Genomic DNA, 20,264 nt, shown 5'->3' with positions numbered 1-20,264 from the left:
TCATTTATATAGTGCCAGTTCACAACAAATGTCACTACAAAAACATTTTAAAAATCGCTTTAATCACACACAGATTCCGATCCCAGTTATCAAAAATTACAGTATCTAAGAAAATCCAGCAAATTGCATCGAGTCATTGACTTTACAGCAATCCCTCACGCTGAGCATTCATGTAGCAACAATGGAGAGGAAAATTCCCCTTTAACAGGAAGAAACCGCCAGCAGAATCAGAGCTGCTGCGGCTTACAAAAGACAGAGAAGAGATACATGAGAAACAGATGAACTTTACGTAGGATTATTTTCAATGTTCATGAAAGTAAAAAGATAATATAGCAGGGGAGGGAGAACAATGAGTTCAGTCCTCACTGTGAAGGACTAAAGAGCTGACCTTGACTAAGTGAGAATAACAGAAAAAAAGAAAAATCTGTCCTCTAAGATTTCTCAACTGGAAAAAAAAGTCCTCCATCCAATTATCTGTCTGAGTCAGAAACATGATTAGCTATAATTCACACTTTTCCTTCTGAAAGCCCCCAGGTGCAGCGAGGAGAAACGGCAAGATTTAGGAAATACAGCGAGGGAGGAAAGGAGCCGCTCACGCATCATTGGTTTGTGTTTCTGTACGTACGTCAGCAACCCTGCGTGTTACAGAGAGAGAGAGAAAGAAAACGAGAGGGGGACGCTGAAAGGAGCGGTTGGTGCGACCTGTCATCGTAATCTTTCGAGGGACGTCTTTACAAAATGACTCTGTGCTGCGCATCGTGGCTGCTTCCCCCCTGTTGTTTGAGATCAGACGGCAGATGCACTTGAACAAATGGTTTCCAGTGACTCACCACAGCCCTTCAGCAAAGTACAGAAGTAATGATGGTCTATTTCCCCTCTGCATCATAACATGTGGGGTTATTTAGGAAGCAGACATGACACTGAGAGGCAAAGGAAATATGTGCATGAAAAATATTTTGGGCAAACATTGTGAAAAAGTTTTAAACCATCTTTAGCATTTAAAAAAAAATTCAGATGAGAAATTTTCCTAAAATCTTTACAGTACTTTTGATCAACAACTTTTCCAGGCATCTTGAGGATTTTCAACATTTTCCAGACTCATCTACAGACTGCGCGAATGTCGCTGGATCGGTTCAGAGTTGGAAAAGCTCATCTTATCGCGAAGGCAAGTCTGACACCACTACAGTAGGATGTTACCTCACAGACTGAAACATCTCTAAAATAATATGAGGTCTCTGCGCCCTCACAGCCACGTTCAGCCAAATAGGCAGAGAGGAAGAGTCCACAGCAGAGCACACCTCTGTCATTCACACCGCTCTGTCATGTTACAGCCAAGTCCTTCAGTGCATTTCATTGGGATTTTATGCAAGATACCAACGCAAATAGCGCATAATTGTGAGAAAGAATATACAGTATATAATATACTTTATTTAAAAATGCTCTGTTATGCGCTGTTCCATCACACAAATGTGTAGCACAACAGCAAACCCTGAGTGAGACTTGGTTATCAGAAGAAGAAAACAGCACAGAGTTCATTGTGGGAACTGGTTTATAAGCTACTGAAATAGCCTTAGTGTTCACATCTGCTGAACATTATCACCGTGTGCAAACGTATTTATCTCATTACCATGTCAAACAGCACAGATCGCTGAATGATGTTGTGCGCTCTCTCGTTTCTGGACCCATCACCACTGATTATAATTAAAGGCAAAAATAAAAAAGCTTTAATGAATATTTACCGTCGGAGTCGACGGTTAATTGCAGTTTTGTTGATGTGCAAACATCGTTACACTTGGGGAATGAAGAAGTGATAACCTTATCGGATGTGGGCTTTGCCGCATGCTAATCGGAGAGAGATGCTATTCATGTGGGGTTACATTTTATGACAGGAAGTGCTGATCGCTGCTTAGATTTCCTTGGCCAAGCCCTCCAAAATTAGTTTCATCTGAAAAAATAGAGAGAGAGAGAGAGAGTTGCAAAACCTTGATCAACTATTTGCTCTCTGATGATCAATGTATCAAGAGGTCAGAGTATTTGTGGGGAACAGTAAAAATTCACATATTCCTCAGTAGTTCATACCTCTGACCATGTGATCTGTCCCACCAGCTTTCCTCTCTCAGCCACAAATATGGTCTGAGCTGGAGCAACGCTCAGCATGTTGTAGGCCTGAAATAGAAGAAAAAGAAACTACAGATTTAAAAAAAAAAAAAAGTTGTTTGCATCATCATTTTCTGCTTATGAGAAAGGAATAAATCTACTGATGCGTAGAAATGTGTTGGTATTCCTCGTAGCATCTTGTGAAAACCTTACACATACATTTTTAATTGTTGTACCACAGTTTTGCAGTAAAAAGAAAATCCAACCCATAAATTTAGTCCATATGTGACAAAAAAAATCCTTGTTAAGAAATACAATTTCTTAAGTTTTTTGTGGTTTAAAGAGTTTGCAAATTAAAAACTATTTTAAATTTAATGTTTACTTTTTGTAAGCTTCTTGAAAAATCCTAGTAATTTTATCTTTCTGTTTACCTGGATCATAAGCATGACCCTAATCAGCCAGTCTTTCTTCTTTTTTTTCCTTTTTTTTTTACCTCTGATCACTAGACTGGATGATGTGGACATCATGTTATGATGTCATAACACGATGGAGTCAGCAGGAAAATAAAGAAAAAAACCTTAACAGAATATCAAACGCCATTGAAATGCTTCCTTGGCCACCTTGGTCCCAAAGACCAAACCTTACAGACAACCTGTGATTTTAAGTTGTCCTTTTGTAAGGACCCTGCAAAGGGAAGACTGCAAAAGTGCTGAGGATTTTTCTTTAAGGCCAGTATTTCTTAATATTTCTTCCCCCCCCCCAAAGAGGAGAAATCAATTAACGAGTGTTTCTGTGTTTCAAGTTAGCGTCTTATGATTTTAACAGTGTTTCCGATGACAGACATTCACTCTAAAAAATATCAAGACTATATTGTCCTTTTCCTCACGGATTTCAGACTAAAATGAGGTTGTTTTCATCCATCCAGCTCCTGAATACAATTACTCATCTTTGTGTCATGCTGTTGGTCCTCAGAGTCCAGAGGAAAATGCGAGCCTTGTGCTAAAAGCTGCACTGAGCTCTATCAATCTGCTGCTTAGTGCCCTGCTGTGCAAAGATGTTTCTGTTGCTCAAAGCCAGCTGCCTGCCTGGACCGAAACATGAAATGCTGCAAAAAACCCGCAGATTCTGGGAATGATTCTCAGAAGGCTCGCTTTGAATCCCAGAGAAGATATATGAGCATAAATGAAAAACTGTGAGCAGTTCTATCAGGAGCAATGGGCAAAACTACTACAACTTATTGTGAGAAATGTGAAGAATACCCAAAATATCTAATTCAAGTGATAGAGCTTACACTCTTATCCCTAGTGGGGCTTCAAGGGGTGCTGGTGCCTGTCTCCAGAAGTCAAAGGGCGAGAGGCGTTTGTCCATGGGTACATCCTGCCTCTCGCAGGATGTACCCATGGATTAACAGGACAAATATCCATGCATGCATACACCCACACCTAAGGAGAATTTGGACAGACAGTTATGTTTCTAGACTGTGGGAGGAAGCTAGAGAACCTGCACATGCACAGGGAGAACATGCAAACTCTATGCTGAAAGACCCCGGGCCTGGAATCGAACTCAGGACCTTCTTGCTGAAAGGCAACAGTGATACCAACTGCACCACTGTGCAGTCCGGAAATAATGCCCATTTAAAAAATAAACAAACAAAAAAAACATGTTCTAAAGAAAGCTTCAATATTCTCTAATAAAATCCTGGGCTTTAGTAAATAGAGATTATTTTGGTAATCCTAACCGAACTGGTAATCCAGGTCAAAAAGTATTTGCCAACGTTTCCAGATGCAACAGGAAAAGCTGCATCTGATTTCATGTCAGAGTGAGAGAAAATGTCACGTTTCTTTTTGTACGTCTTAAAATCTAAACTCGGCAGTAAAGTAGGAATCCAGGATTTAAAAAGCAAAGTCTGACTTATAGTTTTGGTTTTAGTGATGGGGACAAAAACATGTCCCCATCACTACAACCAAACCTCGAACAACCAAAGCTTTGAGGAAACGAGGAAGATGCCGCTTGCATTATGTACTTTCTCTATCCTCTGCTGCTTTATGGCAATTTTCTGCTGTATGCACAGAGTCTCCATAAATGACTTGTTTTTGCTGTGTCTGTAGCCTCGCACTTTTATTCAAATGGCCTACATACGCTGAGTTTTTCATTTTGTTGTCTAAATCTGCAGTAAGTGTTCACGCGAACTCACGTCCCACAGTTCCAGCCAGTCTGCAACGTTAAAAATAGAAATGCAAACGCATTTTGTGTCTTGGCTTGATAAACGTGAACAATACTTGAAATCATGAGACGAACTGAAGAAGTCATTTAAAACGCATCCTGGCCATTTGTCACCATCTGATCACCAATCTGGGCCAGTCAAGGATCAGATCGACTAATTTTATGGTGTGTAGCGGCTGTTCAGAAGACGCCTAGCAGAGACTTCTGGTCTTCTTCCACACAGCCGTTACTCAGTCTGTCCTATTCACATCCAGTGTGTGGTTCTGCTCAGACACAAACCATGACAGGACCAGACTGCAACAAGGAATCGGGTCTGAAGAGACGATCATCTGGGCTGACAATCCCCCCCTTCCAGGATTTGCACGGGACCCTACACATCCTGGACACAAACTGTTTGGATTTATACCTTTTGATCAGAGCTACGGATCGCTATTTGCTAAAACAAACCACTATAGGGACTGTTTCTTCGCTAAATTTGTCTCTGCGATAAGCACTTGCGAGTCCCAGAGTACACAGATTGATAATACAACACTCAACACTCTTCTTTAGTAAGAAAACTGTGCATATATACATATTTATGGGAAGAAAAAAAATGTTTTTTTTGTATATTTTGTTTATTTCTACTGCAAATGTCTTTGCACACTTGAAATAAGACAAAGCTAACTTACAAGACTCTTCTTGTAAGTCCTTTAGGAGCTTGATTTTAGTCAGTAATTTGTTAATATTGATAAAATGCACTGGTTCCACTGGCAGATTTCTCCACTCATTACAAAATATTTTGCTAATGCTAAATGTGAAATGATCTGCCAGTGAAACTAATGCTTTTTATTGTTGACTTAAAATAAACTCCTGTACCTTGCTGATAATTTACGTTTAAGTCAGTTTTGTCTACTTGAGTGTACTAAGATATTTGCACTAGAAACTAGACAAAAATACTTGGTAAGATTTTGTGTTTTTGTAGTGTGGAATCTCAGACTCGGTCTGAAGTTGATTTGGTGTGTTATGCATCTCCTTACCTCCTGCACTGTGTTGTGAGGCGACAACATGACTGAGTTTGGATGTATGCTGCAAACCTCGTCCAGTCGTCCCTCAATGCACTGAGCAAAAGCAAAAATCATCCAATTTGTGAAGTAGGATTCAGCCTCAGCTGTTCTCACTGACCTCTCAAAAGTCTCTTTTCATATATTCTTAAACTTAATCCTTGACCAAAGCTGTGGCGCAATTATTTGATAAGCAGCATTTACTTGTGAATAGATGTTGCCTTCAGATGGATGAGCTGTAATAAAATGAGTTTTTACATCAGACTCTCGGCAGCCCTGTCTGTACATCACGCTTCTGTCCTTTTTTTTTCACCCAAGGGGATTTCAAAGACAAGGATTGCTTTCTAAACAGCTTTCTCCACGCTTTGCAGCAATCCCTGTGTTTGTGTGCACCCGTTTACCTGAGTCTGACAGCGATGCAGGAACAGCAGCAGCTCCGACCGCAGAACGGAGCCCAGAAAAACTTGCGACTCTGACAAAAACAAAGCAGAACCAAAAAAGGCAACATTTTCTTTATAGGTGGTGTAAAAGTAAGGCAATCAGTATTTTGATGGGTCAAAAGTTCCAGACATGAAAATTGCCCCATTTGATTGCTGCTGAGAGGCTCAGAAGTCTATTTTCACAAAATTGTCTTCCCTGTGAGGACTTTCACTCCGCTGAACTGCTTCAGTCAATCTTGCAGATTAATAGTGACTTTCACAACACTTTCTAAAGAACGTTGTAGATTTTGTGTATGTAAGCCACCACACTTCTCCTGTCTTTGCTCTCTGTGGGTGTGGTCTGAGTCAGTAGAGTGTGTGTATATCTACAGCTCTTTGCGTACCGTGTGTGTCCACCACAGGGATTCGTGCTTCATTGCTGTTGCTGACAGCAGACTGAACCTCTGCTGGCCCAGCCGCTTTCTGAAGCTGCACTGAGTTCACCCCCATAACCTGCCCCAGTGGTGTGGACGGAAGCCTAAAAGGACACAAATTACATAAAACCTCAGACAAAACCACCTAGGGATGCTACAAGTGTACAATCAGACAGGAAAACAGAATATGTCTTCCACCCGTTGATTTGACTGAATTCAGATATTGACACAATTCAGCTGTAACAGCATATAACATATCTTATATTCTATATTTATGTTTTCTTTTTTTCCTTAAATAAAGAATAATGTGTAGAAAAACTAAGACAAATAGAGGAACGGGGGTAGGGTAGGATTAAGAGTAAGTTTATTCTTCTGCATGCCTCCTTTTCAAACAATTTGTTATAAAAAAATTATACTATTTTTCAATGGTATTTGATTTGTGAATGTGAATATGTTTGGAATAAATAAATAAATTAAATTGCACTCCATTTTTTCTGTAAATTGTAGGTTAGAGCCCTCTATCTATCTATCTATCTATCTATCTATCTATCTATCTATCTATCTATCTATCTATCTATCTATCTATCTATCTATCTATCTATCTATCTATCTATCTATCTATCTAGCTATCTATCTATCTATCTATCTATCTATCTATCTATCTATCTACTTGTATATATATGTAGATAACAATAATTAGTATATTATTAATCAGTGAAGATGTGAAAATAAATTCTTACTGTGAAATACATTTATTATTTCTGTTATTACAAAAGTTTACTTTTTAAAGAAACTATTGTTCAGTGGTTTCTGCAGTGGTACAAACTGACTGAAATTATCTACAAAGTTTCATAATGTTTGTGGTCTTATCTGGTTAATTAAAGTCCAATTTCATTTTGAAATTGCTTATTCAATTTCGACTATCCATTTAGAGAGTGGCTCTTTTGAAATCAATAAGAGTGCTCTTTCAAAGCAGATTTATTGCAAAAATAATTTAGTTTATAACAATGTGTGACTGTTGGTTTACAGAATCAACTTTTCTTTATAGCTTAGTTTGCTATTCATTGATTAATTGCTGAGAGACATGCTGGGACTTTGAGAGAACACATTTGGGAACATTTTATTCAATAGTAAAATTTTTTTATTATTACTTATCTCTCCTTCAGTTAACAGAAATGATCAACCGTTGGAGATTTGTTCAAAAAGAAAATATTTTGGAGCTTGTTGTCATTAAATGAAAATGAAAAAGCAAACATGCATTACTACTAATAATACTACTATTACTACTACTACTACTACTAATAATAATAATAATAATAATAATAATAATAATAATTAGTATTATAATAACTATAATTATTATTATTTATAGGTGTCTTTCTCAATATTCAAGGACAAAATACATTAAATCAATTAAAAAATACAATAATAAAATAATCGTTTACCTATGTGAAAGTTAGAGCACCTATCTTTACCTTTCACAGGCAGTAATAAACAACACACCTGCTGGCGTCAATCTAAAACATTTTGAAAGCATTTGCTGTTAGTAAAGTCTGAAAATAATGTAAAACAAATTAAACAAATCTCCACCTCAACCTCTCCTCAGCCAATAATCCAGATTCTAATTGGCTCTCAAAGTTTAGAATTGAGGTAATTATGGTTAAATTTGTCATTATTGAATAATTTCCCCTCTGGTTCTCCTTACTGTGGACACGCCTTCTTCAACGAGGGCAGGTGCGGGAGCTTCTTACTGATAGAAAGCCCATCATAGAAAGACGGGAGGTTCCTAGAGCGTGCCAGGGCGTTGGCCAGCAGAGTGGACAGGAGGGCAGGGACAGCGTGGGTGAACTGCCCTGTTAACTCCATGGCCAGCAGAGCCGGGGACAGAGTGTGGGTGACAGCACCAGAGTAGGCAGCTGCACCTGCAAGGCAGAAGCAATGATCAAATTAACTGCTTATCAATGTTCAATGCAGCTTCCACACAAGTATGGCAAGTTTTGTGTTGAACTGTTGGCTATTTTAAAATAATGCATGCAATTTTATGCATCCAGATATAAAATCCATTTAAGTCTAAAAACATACAAATATAGAGGATAAATTAGACTGTTCAAATCTGTTAATCTAATTTTTAAATCTGCTTGAAGCAGATGAATCAGAAGATATATTTAACATGTTGCAGACTGTTAAATATACAACATTAAGAATGGAAATGAACATACTTAATGATTGGCTGACTGTCTTGGGTCGAAAGCTCAATACTTTATACACAGTCTTGGCAATGCGGGTAAATAATTCTTGCCCACTTTGACTATGTTTGTCAAACTAACAAGCATATTTTTATACTGGTGAATAATAGTGGATCAAAAGAATTTACCCCCCTTAATGAGTAAGTTTGGATTTTTTTTAACTGATCTTCTGGGAGCTTGTTATAGGCAATCATTTCCATAGCTGTCAAACGAAGATGTCACATCGTACTTGTGTAAATGTAATCAGTCCTCAGAGTGGTGGAAGCTAACAAGGCTGCTGTGGTCATGCTGTCAGACTCATAAGAGGCTGAAGTGCAAAGTCGGCTGATGTTACAGAATGATACAGTCTGAGTATCTTGGTAGATTCCACCTTAATGAGGATTTATTTACATTCCAAAAAACTCACGGTGTTATGACATTTTTCTTCTACAGGTAAGAGAACTATTATTGATAACATCTCAGAATATCATATAAAAAAATAACTAAAAGTCGTACAGACAGACAGACAGATAGATCTTCATCTGGCTTTGTTTCTGATTTCTTCTTAGCGACAATAAACATTTTTGTTTTTCATTGGCTAATATTTACTAAATTATCACATATTACTACTTTTGTCCATTTCTAGTTATTTCAGTGACAACTGTGGGTTTTTCAGTCAAAAACAGAGAGGTAGCAACAATTTTGTCCACACATGTTTATCAGGAGCAAAGAAATATAGATGATATTGTTTTCTACCTGCAAGAGCATAGCCTCCAGGATTTACAGATGTCCACCGTTGTCCTAAAATATCTCTACCAGTGGTAATGTAGGCGACTCCCTCACCAAACAGACGACCCAAAGTTGCACCTGAGGAAGAACAAAAAAGCTCTCTGAGTTTTTACACACACAGAATATCTGGTGAGTTTGCACTCACCAGTTCCTGGTATCAACATAAACCAAGGTTTTCATAAGTTTGTTTCAAATTCCATTTTATAACTCAGACTACACTTAGTACCAAAACCAGCTGCAGTTTTAAAGGTTTTCTGTCATTTTTACAGGAGTCAGTGGACTTTTCTCTGGCTGTATTAGACACAAATGAATACAGATTCATCCCTCCTCCACCTGTTGCTGCAGACTTCCAGTCAGATATTTGAATGAAGGCTAGGAAGCTTCATTCAGATATAAAGGCTTCTTAGTCTAACAACATGTCATCCCCTTTCAAACATAACGGCCAAAAGTGTCTTTTTTTTTCTTTTTTTTTATCAAAAGATGATTTAAGCAAAAATAAATAAATAAATAAAATAAAATCTCTTTGGCAAAAAGTGACATAGGCCAATAAGACCACTTTACAATAAGGCTCCCCTTCTTAATCTCTAAAGCCTTTATCAATCACAAATAATTTATTATGCTTTAATTAAGGATGAGAAGGAGAAAAAATGTGCTTGTTTCTTGCCAGACACTGAATCAGGAATGTTCACATATATATCTTATCTAGAGTTGTAATTCTAAACATATTACACTAATTTGTAAGCACAATTAACATTTATAAACATATGTTTCTAGAATATAGTTTCCTTCTCACGCTCAATTAATGCATAATTAACAGTCACTAATGGTTTTTGTAGCGCTTATAGATGAACGGATAACATATCTGCAAACTCTTTAGAGGAGCCTTATTGTAAAGTGGTACCCAATAAGCATTTGAAAATTACTGCTGATTTCGTGGCTGTTTCTGCTCTACATTTTGCTTCATTTCAGAATCACAATTTCATGTTGATGCAGTGACGCAAGTATTTTCACTCAAGGTTGTCGTACTGCGAGGATCTCAGTCGTGATTGGACTGCCAAACTTAAATTTAAACATGACCCATTTTTTTGTGAGGGGGGGGATCAAGCTTGAACATCTTATTTAGGTTGTGTCCCGTAACTCACCATAGACAAACACAGGCATGAAGTATCCCGCTGGCAGAGGCAGCGTGCAGGCCAGGACCAACATCCACATCTCCGAATCAACAACAGAGGAACAAGACGGTTAAATCCTTTCGGCTCTGCTGACACCTGCGCCGATGACGAGTCACTCGCAACTTGCACATGTGGACGTGTGTGTGCCAACTCAGTTTTTGCTCTCATGAATACTGAATCTGTCTCATTTCCATTTGGATGCAGTATGAAGGAGACCGTAGTAAACAAATCCCAAACGAACTGCACTCAAGTGTGTGTTGAATGTGTGATTGAGAGGGCGTCTGAAATTCCTCAAAAGGAACAAATTTCTACATTTGAAACATTTCCTTTGCATGAAGGCGTGAAAAAGAGTGAGTAAAATCACTCCTTGTATCCGCAGCAATGGCGTCTAAATATTACATGTCAGACAACATTTCTGCCTAAAAGGTTAAAATGGCTTTTGTTTGCGTTTTCTATTGTGAAAATGTTAATGCCTTTATGCCTTTGAGGAGTTGGAAGGCTGGTAGAAAAGAGCAGATCCATAATTGACCTTTAAATTATTTGTACCTTCATGAGCAGAAAGAAAGCCAAGGGCAGGAAAATGGGGGCGCCTGACGAGCCCCAATCCAGCGTTCCCAGCTCCAGTTGCACAGATGCATTGTGGGACTGAGAGCTCCATTGTCTGCTGTCCAGGAGGGAAGTGAGGAGCTGCTTTGTGGTGCACTGATACACAGATAAGTGACATTTAGATTACAGTCTGGCCTTGACCAAAGCTGGTGTGAAACAAACAAACCCATAAGCATTTTTCCCTGAGATTTTTTTGGGCTGTAAACTAAAATTAATTTGGGGCGCATCCACCACAGATCAGCTGCTTCATGCTGTCCATGTTCAAAAGATTATACATTACACAAACACCCGTTATTGATCATTTCGGAAAATGTTTTACAAATGAAAATCTGAGAAGAGAGGGATGCACATGTATTCAGCCCTTTTCACCCTTTAAAATCCAATTGTCACCGTGAGTCACCTATTAGTAAATAGGATCCACTCATGTGCATTTTCACCTCATTGAAACTCCAGCTGGTCAGAAGTTTGTTAGAGAACAAACTGGAAATGGAAAGAGTCACGAAGGCCAAGGAACACATTTGGTGAGGAGGCTGAATAAATACAGTATGTACCCCACACTTTTATCTGTAAAACAAACTTGAAAAGCACGTATCTTTCTCTAGGTATAGAAAAATCAAAGAACACCCCTATTTTAAACAATTTACCCATAACAAACAATAGATCCAGCTCATTGATTGTGTGGCTCAGCTTTTAAATGCTTTTGACTCTCACCTTAGAGGCCAGGTATTGACCTGCAGAGTAGGGAAACGTCAGCGATGCCAGAAAGAAAACAACAAGACCAGAGTACAGACCCTTCCTGCAAAGAGGTTTTCACACAACACAGATATTTGGTCCTTTTTTTTTTCAACCGTGAATCATTTAGATGCTCTGTGTGTTCTAGAAAAGGAGTTAGTTGATGAAAAATAAATTAATAGTGTCATTATGATGCTTTTAAAAGACGCTGCAGGTGACTCATCGCTGCCTCACAGCCACATTGTAAAGAAGACTCACTCTGTTGTCAGCATCGTAGAGAAGACCCGATTCGTTTTGGTGAACTTCAGGATCCGGCGGTGGCAGAAGAGGTAGCAGCAGCTCACAGCCCCGCACAGCAGCCTGTTTTCAGACAGCGACAGCCCAGAATGAGAAACCTGGGAGTCATTTTCATTCAGGCAGCAGACGATGATCGGAAGTCATTAGACCTGGGGAAGGGTTGCAGAGGAGGCCAGGAAATGATATAAAAGAGAAGGGGGGGGGGGGGGGGGGGGGGACTAGAACTGCTAATTAAAACTGAAGGAAAACACAGAGGACCTTACTCTCCGTGCGACTGATATTAATATTAAAATCAAATGTCAGTTTTTATTAGGCAGCCAAAGACAAATTGAGGTTTTGTTTAGCTAAGCAGAAGCTGTCATAGTCAACTAACCCCAGCAAAGCAAACAGCAGCGTCTCCAGTGGGAAGAAAGGTGAAGCGGTGGGGAAATTGGTTTTGAACAACGCCTGAAGAGTCTCTGCAGACACAAAGCAAATCAGAATCAAAAGTCGGGGAAAGATCTAATATTCACTCACATTATTGCACTGATGTTTTAATGAAATTTACAGTTAGCCCAAATGTATTGGATAGTTTTTTTTTTCCAGCTAATTGACACTGCAAGTTATTTGATTATTTACAACACTGCCGACAAGTGAACATGTTAAAGTGTTACATTTACCTTGTTCTTTGAAATAGGTGACTTTTCTGGTCTCCGTTAAAGGAATAGTTTTGAATTTTTGAGGTTCAGTTGAGAGGTTAGTTGGGTTGTAACTAGTAACATTTACTCAGTGATATTTACTTGAATAACATTTTGGAAAAATGTGCCCTACCAAATACATTTTACCACGCTGCACCATTTACATTTACTTGAGTAACATAAGTACTACTCACTTCAGCCAAATTTCTGGTTTCCTCGCTCACTGTGAGTAACTTCACATCATAAACAATATTGTTTTGTTCAAAAACTCACCAGACATACACACACACCTACAGTTTTTTTTAGTTTCCTACTGAAAGAAATAGATTTTTTTTTTGTAATTATGTCGTTTATGTTAATTATTTCATTTTTGATCCTTAAAATACATTCAAACATACCGGCACATACATACAAAAACATTTCCATTTAACTGGTCCATCTGATGGTGCATTTCTTAAATATTAAATGGTTGATGTTTTTGATTGTTGACTCAGTTGCCTATTTGCCAAATACTCTTGAGTAAATTCTTGGATGTCTACGCTTTACTTTTACTTGAGCAAAAAATATGCTCAAGTAGTGCTACTCTTACTTGAGTAAAATTTTTGGATGCTACCCACCTGGTTGTTGGTAATGTCTTAAATAATACAATTATACATTCAGAGTATAAACATAAACTGCAAAATGTACTGGTGTTTTAATGAAACACCCCAGGCAACTGGGGCATTTTTCCCCAGTTGCCTCGACTCCTTTTTCTTTCCAGTTTAAATTAACTTTTTACAGTACTGCTTTGCATTCGTTCTTTGTCTGATCCCTCCATTGTTTCACCAGTTTGCTTCCTGCGGTTCTTTCTTTCCTTTCCCCAGCCATTATACGTTCATTTTTCCTCATTAAATACACCTTCACAATGATTCAATGATACACCTTCTGCTTGCACTTGGATCTTATTCAGTAGCACAATGTAACATGACTGAAAACATATCGCTTTCTACTTCCATTTTTTGCGTGAATGATTCTTTGTACATAACTTTCCTGAAACAAATACAGTAACAGTTTAAAAGGTTACAAAAAAAAGCATTTCCCTTAAGTTTCAACCTCCAAGAACAACTAAACAGGATTTATACACAAAAAAAGACACGTTCTCATTTACTGCTTATGCAGCTTATAACCTTAAATAACAGAACCTCAGTTCAAACACTTAGAACAGTGCTATAAAATTTGCTTTCTGAACTACAATCACATCGAACCCAGATGACACTGATGTTGCGTTTCGATTGACAGACCCTTCACCTCCATCACTGCTCCACATCGACAGCAGGTGGAAGGTCAGAGCCCCGCAGGCAGCTGAGAAGAAACATGGGCAGTAATGCCTCACGGCAAAGTGAGAGCTCATCACCTCCACGCTGAACAGCACACCTACACCACAAACGGACAAAAAGATATTACAAATATGTGCATCTGTAGTGTTTTCAGATAGTTTTCTGCGTTGAGAGTCATGCATGTTTTATTTCAGGTACAACAACACAACCTATTTTAATGTTGGTTGTGTCATGGCAGTGTTTTCTCTCACACTCTGGCGTCAAGAATTGGTCTGAAGGACAAAAACACGAATAAACAGACATAGAGGAAAAAAATTTGAAAGAGTGGATTTAGAAAAATACCTTCTATTACTTGGAGGGAGAAAGTATATTTAAAAAAATAAGATATTTTTCCTCCTTTTCTATAAATATATTTTATACAGAAAGCAAGGCTTTCTTGTTGCGTATTAAGATTTGCTTTATCAATATTTTTCTAAGTCCTCTGGTAGTCTTTCCAAATTTGTCGATGTCTTGTGGCTGTTTGTCCCAACATCATTATCAGATGATTGGCCTTTGGTTCTCTGCCCAGGGCGCCATCAGGCCATGGCACACTCATTCAAAAAGAGAAAACGTTTTTTTCATCGATTACTTGCATGCGTCAATGGAGATGGGGCGCCCCCTTGTGTTTTTACAGCGTAAGCACTGTAAGCGTAGAAACGTTGCGTTTATCATTAGTTTCACAGCATTTAGACAACATGAGACAAAACTCTCAACCAAAATAAATAATACTTTGACAGGTGAGACCTGAACCTAAGTGCTCTACTATGAACACAGATTCTTTGCAATGTATTGCAAACTTTTTTCTAGACTTTTATCTGCACTGAAAAAACGAAAATGGAGCTCCAAATGTAAAAATACATATGTTAATTTGCTACATATAATTAAATTAAGTTTGCTGAACTTTATTTATTTATGTTTTGTTTAACATGATCGCTTCAGAAACTTCATATATTTACTTGGATAAACTTAATTTGGTCACTTTACAAAATTAACTACAATTTTTAAGTTGGATCACCTGTTTTTTTGTTTTTTTTTGGTTTGTTATTTTTTCAATGTGTTTTTTTTTTTCCAAAGCAAAATAAATAAATAAAATTCTCATTGTGTTTTGACATTGGGACTACCTTACAATGAGACTTGCCTCAAAGCTGTGAAGTGGAGCACAGTGTAGTTACACCTGGGCTTATTGTTTCTTCACTGATTACAGAATATGTAAAAATGTAAAACCAACAACAAAAACAAACAAAAAAACAAGAGTACTGTGCACAGTAGCAAGGGCTCAGATACCTTTCCTGCAAGAACCATCATAGTTTCAAATTGATACTGTGTGTGTTGGTTTATTTTGAACTCTATACATTTTTCAAAAAGACTAAATAGATGAGCAAATGCTGTGTCAATAGAGGGAAAAAAAGGACAATTTATTAAAGAATCTGTTTTAAAATGGAACTTTAGGAATTGTTTTAAGCACTATGTATTCACTGATCTATGAAAAATACCAAAGACAGAATCTGAGACATAAAGTATGTATTTAGAAGAAATTACTCACTACACACAGTTAAGACACAGTGTGTAATGCTCCAGAAACAAAATAAATGTAAGATGCATTAAATTTATATGAAGGAAACCAATGCAGCACATGCATTAAATATGTTCTTTACATCAGTTTCTCTCACCACTGATGGGCGCTCCGAAGCAGCTTGCTACTCCAACCGCAGCAGCTACAACCATCATCTCTGTTCCTGCCTCCTGGAAATGATACAACACTTGTTGTGGTCACTAGTTCTCACGCAGACCTCCACATCTACACAAACTAACTGCAGCTGATATTTCGTGTTTGCCCAGGCAGAAAACCATAACTTTTATTGGTGAAATATTGAGAAAAAAAATGGTGGGAAATCCTAAATGATTTCCTGAAAATCTGTGGATATACAAATTATATGGATTTACCATGTGTACATATAGACTTAAATAGAATTAAACTATAGGATTTACACATTTGAACACATAGCTGGTTTTACCTTCTTTTTGCCTTCCATGAGTCTGCAAAGCCTGTCCAAATAGGCCCCTAACATGGTGGAAAGATGCACAAATGGACCCTAAATTTAAGAAGTTAAGAGGCAGAAAGTTGCATGAGTACATCTATGTTTGGATTCCTGTGTAGAAAATTGTTGCTCCAAGTCATTACTTACAACTTTGCCAAGGAAAACAGTGCTGCCTGCAGCCAGTGTGCAGATAAGACCCAGAAACTTAGTGAACATATGAGTGAGAGACAAGTAATGAGGCAGTTCAATGCCAGACAGCATGGTTCTCACTTCTGGTATACCGGAGCCTGAGCACAAATAATAATGGAACATAAACCAAAAGGCAGAATAACGATCGAAAAGGTCCCACTAAGGGAAAAACCAGATTTAGCATAAAATAATACTTCAGGGATTCTGAGAAAGTCAGGGACATCAAGGACAGTCAAAGAGGCTGAAACTAACTTTGTATAATATTTAGTTTGCTGATGTAAAGAGGTTTCTCCAAATTTCATGTCATAATCTTTCACTGGAAGAGAAAGATAAAGAAGAAACTACTTAATTTTGCCGAGATATGCTATGTTGTCAAAAGTATTTGCTCACCTGCCTTGATTCACATATGAGCTTAAGTGACATCCCATTCCTAGTCCATAGGGTTCAGTATGACTTTGGTCCACCCTTTGCAGCTGGAACAGCTTCAACACAATACAGTAAGACAAGCATCAGTTCTCCTTGCATCCGCCAAACCCAGACTCGTCCATCAGATTGTCAAATGGAGAAGCGCGAGAACGCGCCTCCACTGCTCTAGAGTCCAGTGGTGGTGTACTTTACACCACTGCACCTGATGCTTTTCATATCACTTGGTGATGTATGGTTTGGATGCAGTTGTTCGACCATGGAAACCCATTCCATGAAGCTTTCTGTTCTTGAGCTAATCTGAAGGCCACATAAAGGTTGGAGGTCTGTAGTGATTGACTGCAGAAAGTTGGCTATCTGTTTGCACTATGTGCGTCAGCATCAGCTGCCCTCGCTCTGTCAGTTTACGTGGTGTACCACTTTGTGGCTGAGTTGCTGTCGTTCCCAAACAATTTTCTTATCATACAGCTGACCATTGACTGTGGAATATTTAGGAACAAGGAAATTTCACGACTGGATTTGTTACACAGGTTCCTATCACAGTTCAACGCTGGAATTCACTCAGAGCGACCCATTCTTTCACAAATGTTGGTAAAAGCTGTCTGAATGCCTTGGAGCTTAAATTTACACACCTGTGACCATAGAAGTGATTGGAACCTGATTCAGATCATTTGGATGAGTGAGCAAATACTTTTGGCAATATTGTGTATAACAACATAAACACTAACATTTCAGCAACAAAGCCAGATTTACTGTGATTACATGAAGCTATGAAAGATTTTGACAGGAGTTATCTTGTATTTTTTTTTTACCTCAGTGATATTTGATTTTGATCAGAAATAGATATTTCTAAAAGAAACCAGATGACAGGGAAAATACATTTATTTTTCTTCTATTGATGTTTTCCAAGACAATACTGATGGTGACGGTGTTCAGACCCCACCATAGGTTCATGGAGGAATCCCTAAAGGGAGTTCCTTCAGAGATATAGGCAATGTATAGTAATTGCTTGTGAACAAACCTGTGGAGAAGGGACAGATGTTATGGGAGAAAGTTGAGGCAAAAGCAGAGATGCATGCTGGGTATAGTGTCCAGCAGAGGAACTGCAGCAGAACGTGGCCTTCCAGCTTCGCATAAAGCCACAGATGAGCTGAGGATGTAACAAAAGACCACATAGTCATCCTCCTCTGCATTTCCATTTTGTATTTGCTCTATATTCAATAAATATTCCTCCTCGTTTCTCACCAATAAAGTCCAACCACAAATCAGGACTTTATGGAATAGTGTCAAGGAGAAACTTGTTGTCGAGATAAGGATTTTCAAAATACTGTTTCAGTTTACCAGAGGTCAAGCAGGGACACGTTAAATGTAAAACAAACTTTCCTGGTCAGATGAGACCAAATATGAACTGTTTGAACACCTTTCAGAACACTTTGCGTAGAGGATAATTAACACTACACCTCACCCTGAATACATCATCCCCAAAGTGAAACATGATACTTGTTTGTACATGATACTCCATAATGTCTGGATGCTTTTCCTCAGCAGGAACAGGGATGTCAATGAGACTTTATGGGAAGACGGAGGGAGCAAAATACTAGAAAATCTTGGAAGTCAACCTTGTGGAGGCCACAAAAGACTTAAGTCTCTAATTCCAGCAGGACAATGGCCCTGCACAGAGCCACAGCACTGCAATTAATATTTTTGTTGTAAAAAAAAAAATATTGAAAACCATTTAAGCTTGTCTTTCTGCCTCACAATTGTGTACTGCTTTGTGTTGATTTGTCACATACATTTCCAACAAAACACCTCGAAGCTTGCGTTTGTAATGAAAAAATGTGAATACCTTTGCCAGAAACCTTCTTATGCTGTCTTAGAATCACAGAAGCGGACAATGTGTGTGTATGTTTGTTTACCTCGTAGCAGCTTTGCTACGCTGAAGTCCATGAGGAAACTTAGGACAGCTGTCAAAATGCCCAAAATGGCGAATCCATACCACTGAATCCGACAGACGCTTTCCAAACAATCTCTCAGCTTTAACAGCTGCTCTTTAAAGACAAAAAGTCATGTGACATGTGACAAATCGAAACACCTTTAATGTCTGTGCCACACAAAGATTTCATTTCTATTTGGAAAATTTCTCTCTAGCTTCTTGATTTGCAGTATGAAGCAGTTGCAGACTGACATTTAGGTAGCGGGCGACATGAGAGCAAACAGAACCGAATGACTGAAGAGACTTTTTCGCAGTTCTTGAAAAAATGTTAATGCAGAAAGATAAGTGTTAGAGGCAAATTACCATTGTAATAGCAAAAAAATAAAAAATAGAAGAAAGGAGATTCATGCACTCTGGTTAGCAAGGAAAATTGTGAAAAGAAACATTTGTGGTCAGAATCCTTAACTTTGTTATACTTGTGCATCACTTATGCATTTCAGAAAACATAATTAACCTCTTTTGACCTTAAGTCTATGTTTGGAAATTACACATTGACAAATCAGAAAATATTATTTCTCATCTTCATAAGTTTCATATTGACTAACTTGTACTTGAACTTATCAATAGCTAAATTGAAATATTACAGACACTTATCCAGATTATTAGTCTTTGAACTAAAGATTTGCTCGTTTTCCACATCACTAACCTTTAACATTTGCACGGGTTCCCTTGTACGGCTTCCATGAGTCCCGCAGAAGTGGGGTTATGTTATGGGATGCTTCTGAGTTATTTTCGTGCTTCTGGACATTATCTTCCTCCTCTGTTTCTATCTCCAGTGACTTGTCAAAGCTCTTCATATTGCCCTGAAATATAGTAAAATGCAGCAATAAAAATCCCCAAAATATATTCTACATGAAAGTGAAATATGAGTTTATGAGGCAGGTGGACTTACCTTCAGCTTGGAAGTGCTGAGTTCTATCATTAAAGTTGTAAACAGAAGTGTGTGTGGTGTAGCTGGGTGTGTATCTGGGTTGTGACTGACCTCCATTAAGGTGTTTGCATAAATGTGATAGAGCGGTCATGCTTGAAAGCGTAGCTAATATTAACTCTTTGCAGGAATATTTGAAGGTGACCTTCATTTAAATGCAGGAACATAGTCAGCTTGTATAGTTTTTCACAGAATTTTATTTCACTCTATCATCACTCTATGATTTTTACATATATAGAATGTTATATTGTAATTCCATCCATTAAAGAAAAATAAATGTATTGTAATCATCTCCTTTTTTTTAACACAGTTGTGTTTTGCTTTTTAGATCATTTGAATAAATATAATATAGCATGTGTTGGTTCATTCATTTATTCACTTTCGATTATTAAATTGAGAAAAGTGACCAAACTTTTCTGTATAAAAGTACTCACTTATTTGTGATCAAGGGAAATGTGTAAGCTGTGTATTTTTGGTTTACAGTATCAATATATGTAAGTTAATCTTCATAAAGAGTTTCGTCCTCTTAAAATTATTTGCAGTTTTAATAGCTTGTCAACTCATTTTATTCTGACAGATTTTAAGGTGGATTTTTTTTTTTTCATTTCCTGAATGAACAATTCAAG

At 37.9% G+C, this 20,264-nt stretch overlaps 1 protein-coding gene across 2 annotated transcripts; it reads right to left on the bottom strand.

The window, feature by feature from the left end:
• Window positions 1-43: 43 nt before the first annotated feature.
• Window positions 44-19,789, bottom strand: clcnk (chloride channel K). Of its 2 annotated transcripts, XM_028024272.1 has the most exons (20): window positions 19,603-19,783; window positions 19,357-19,513; window positions 18,634-18,765; window positions 17,739-17,867; window positions 16,253-16,392; window positions 16,082-16,159; window positions 15,737-15,809; window positions 13,999-14,124; window positions 12,408-12,492; window positions 11,996-12,097; window positions 11,717-11,801; window positions 10,946-11,101; window positions 10,370-10,439; window positions 9,195-9,305; window positions 7,919-8,135; window positions 6,184-6,317; window positions 5,762-5,832; window positions 5,337-5,417; window positions 2,080-2,166; window positions 44-1,945 (listed from the first exon to the last, which is right to left on the bottom strand). In XM_028024272.1, the coding sequence occupies exons 1-20, from the start codon at window positions 19,696-19,698 to the stop codon at window positions 1,907-1,909; spliced, it is 2,169 nt and encodes a 722-aa protein (XP_027880073.1). In that variant the 5' UTR covers window positions 19,699-19,783; the 3' UTR covers window positions 44-1,906. The 2 variants fall into 2 exon arrangements, 1 of the variants encoding a protein (XP_027880073.1); XR_003596348.1 differs by lacking the exons at window positions 44-1,945; window positions 2,080-2,166; window positions 5,337-5,417 and having other exon boundaries at window positions 7,965-8,135; window positions 19,603-19,789.
• Window positions 19,790-20,264: the final 475 nt, after the last annotated feature.

Source organism: Xiphophorus couchianus, chromosome 1 (genome assembly GCF_001444195.1).
Source record: "Xiphophorus couchianus chromosome 1, X_couchianus-1.0, whole genome shotgun sequence".
Lineage (NCBI taxonomy): Eukaryota > Metazoa > Chordata > Actinopteri > Cyprinodontiformes > Poeciliidae > Xiphophorus > Xiphophorus couchianus.
The sequence above is the reverse complement of the archived record's forward strand: the minus strand, read 5'-3'. Positions and strand labels throughout refer to the sequence as shown.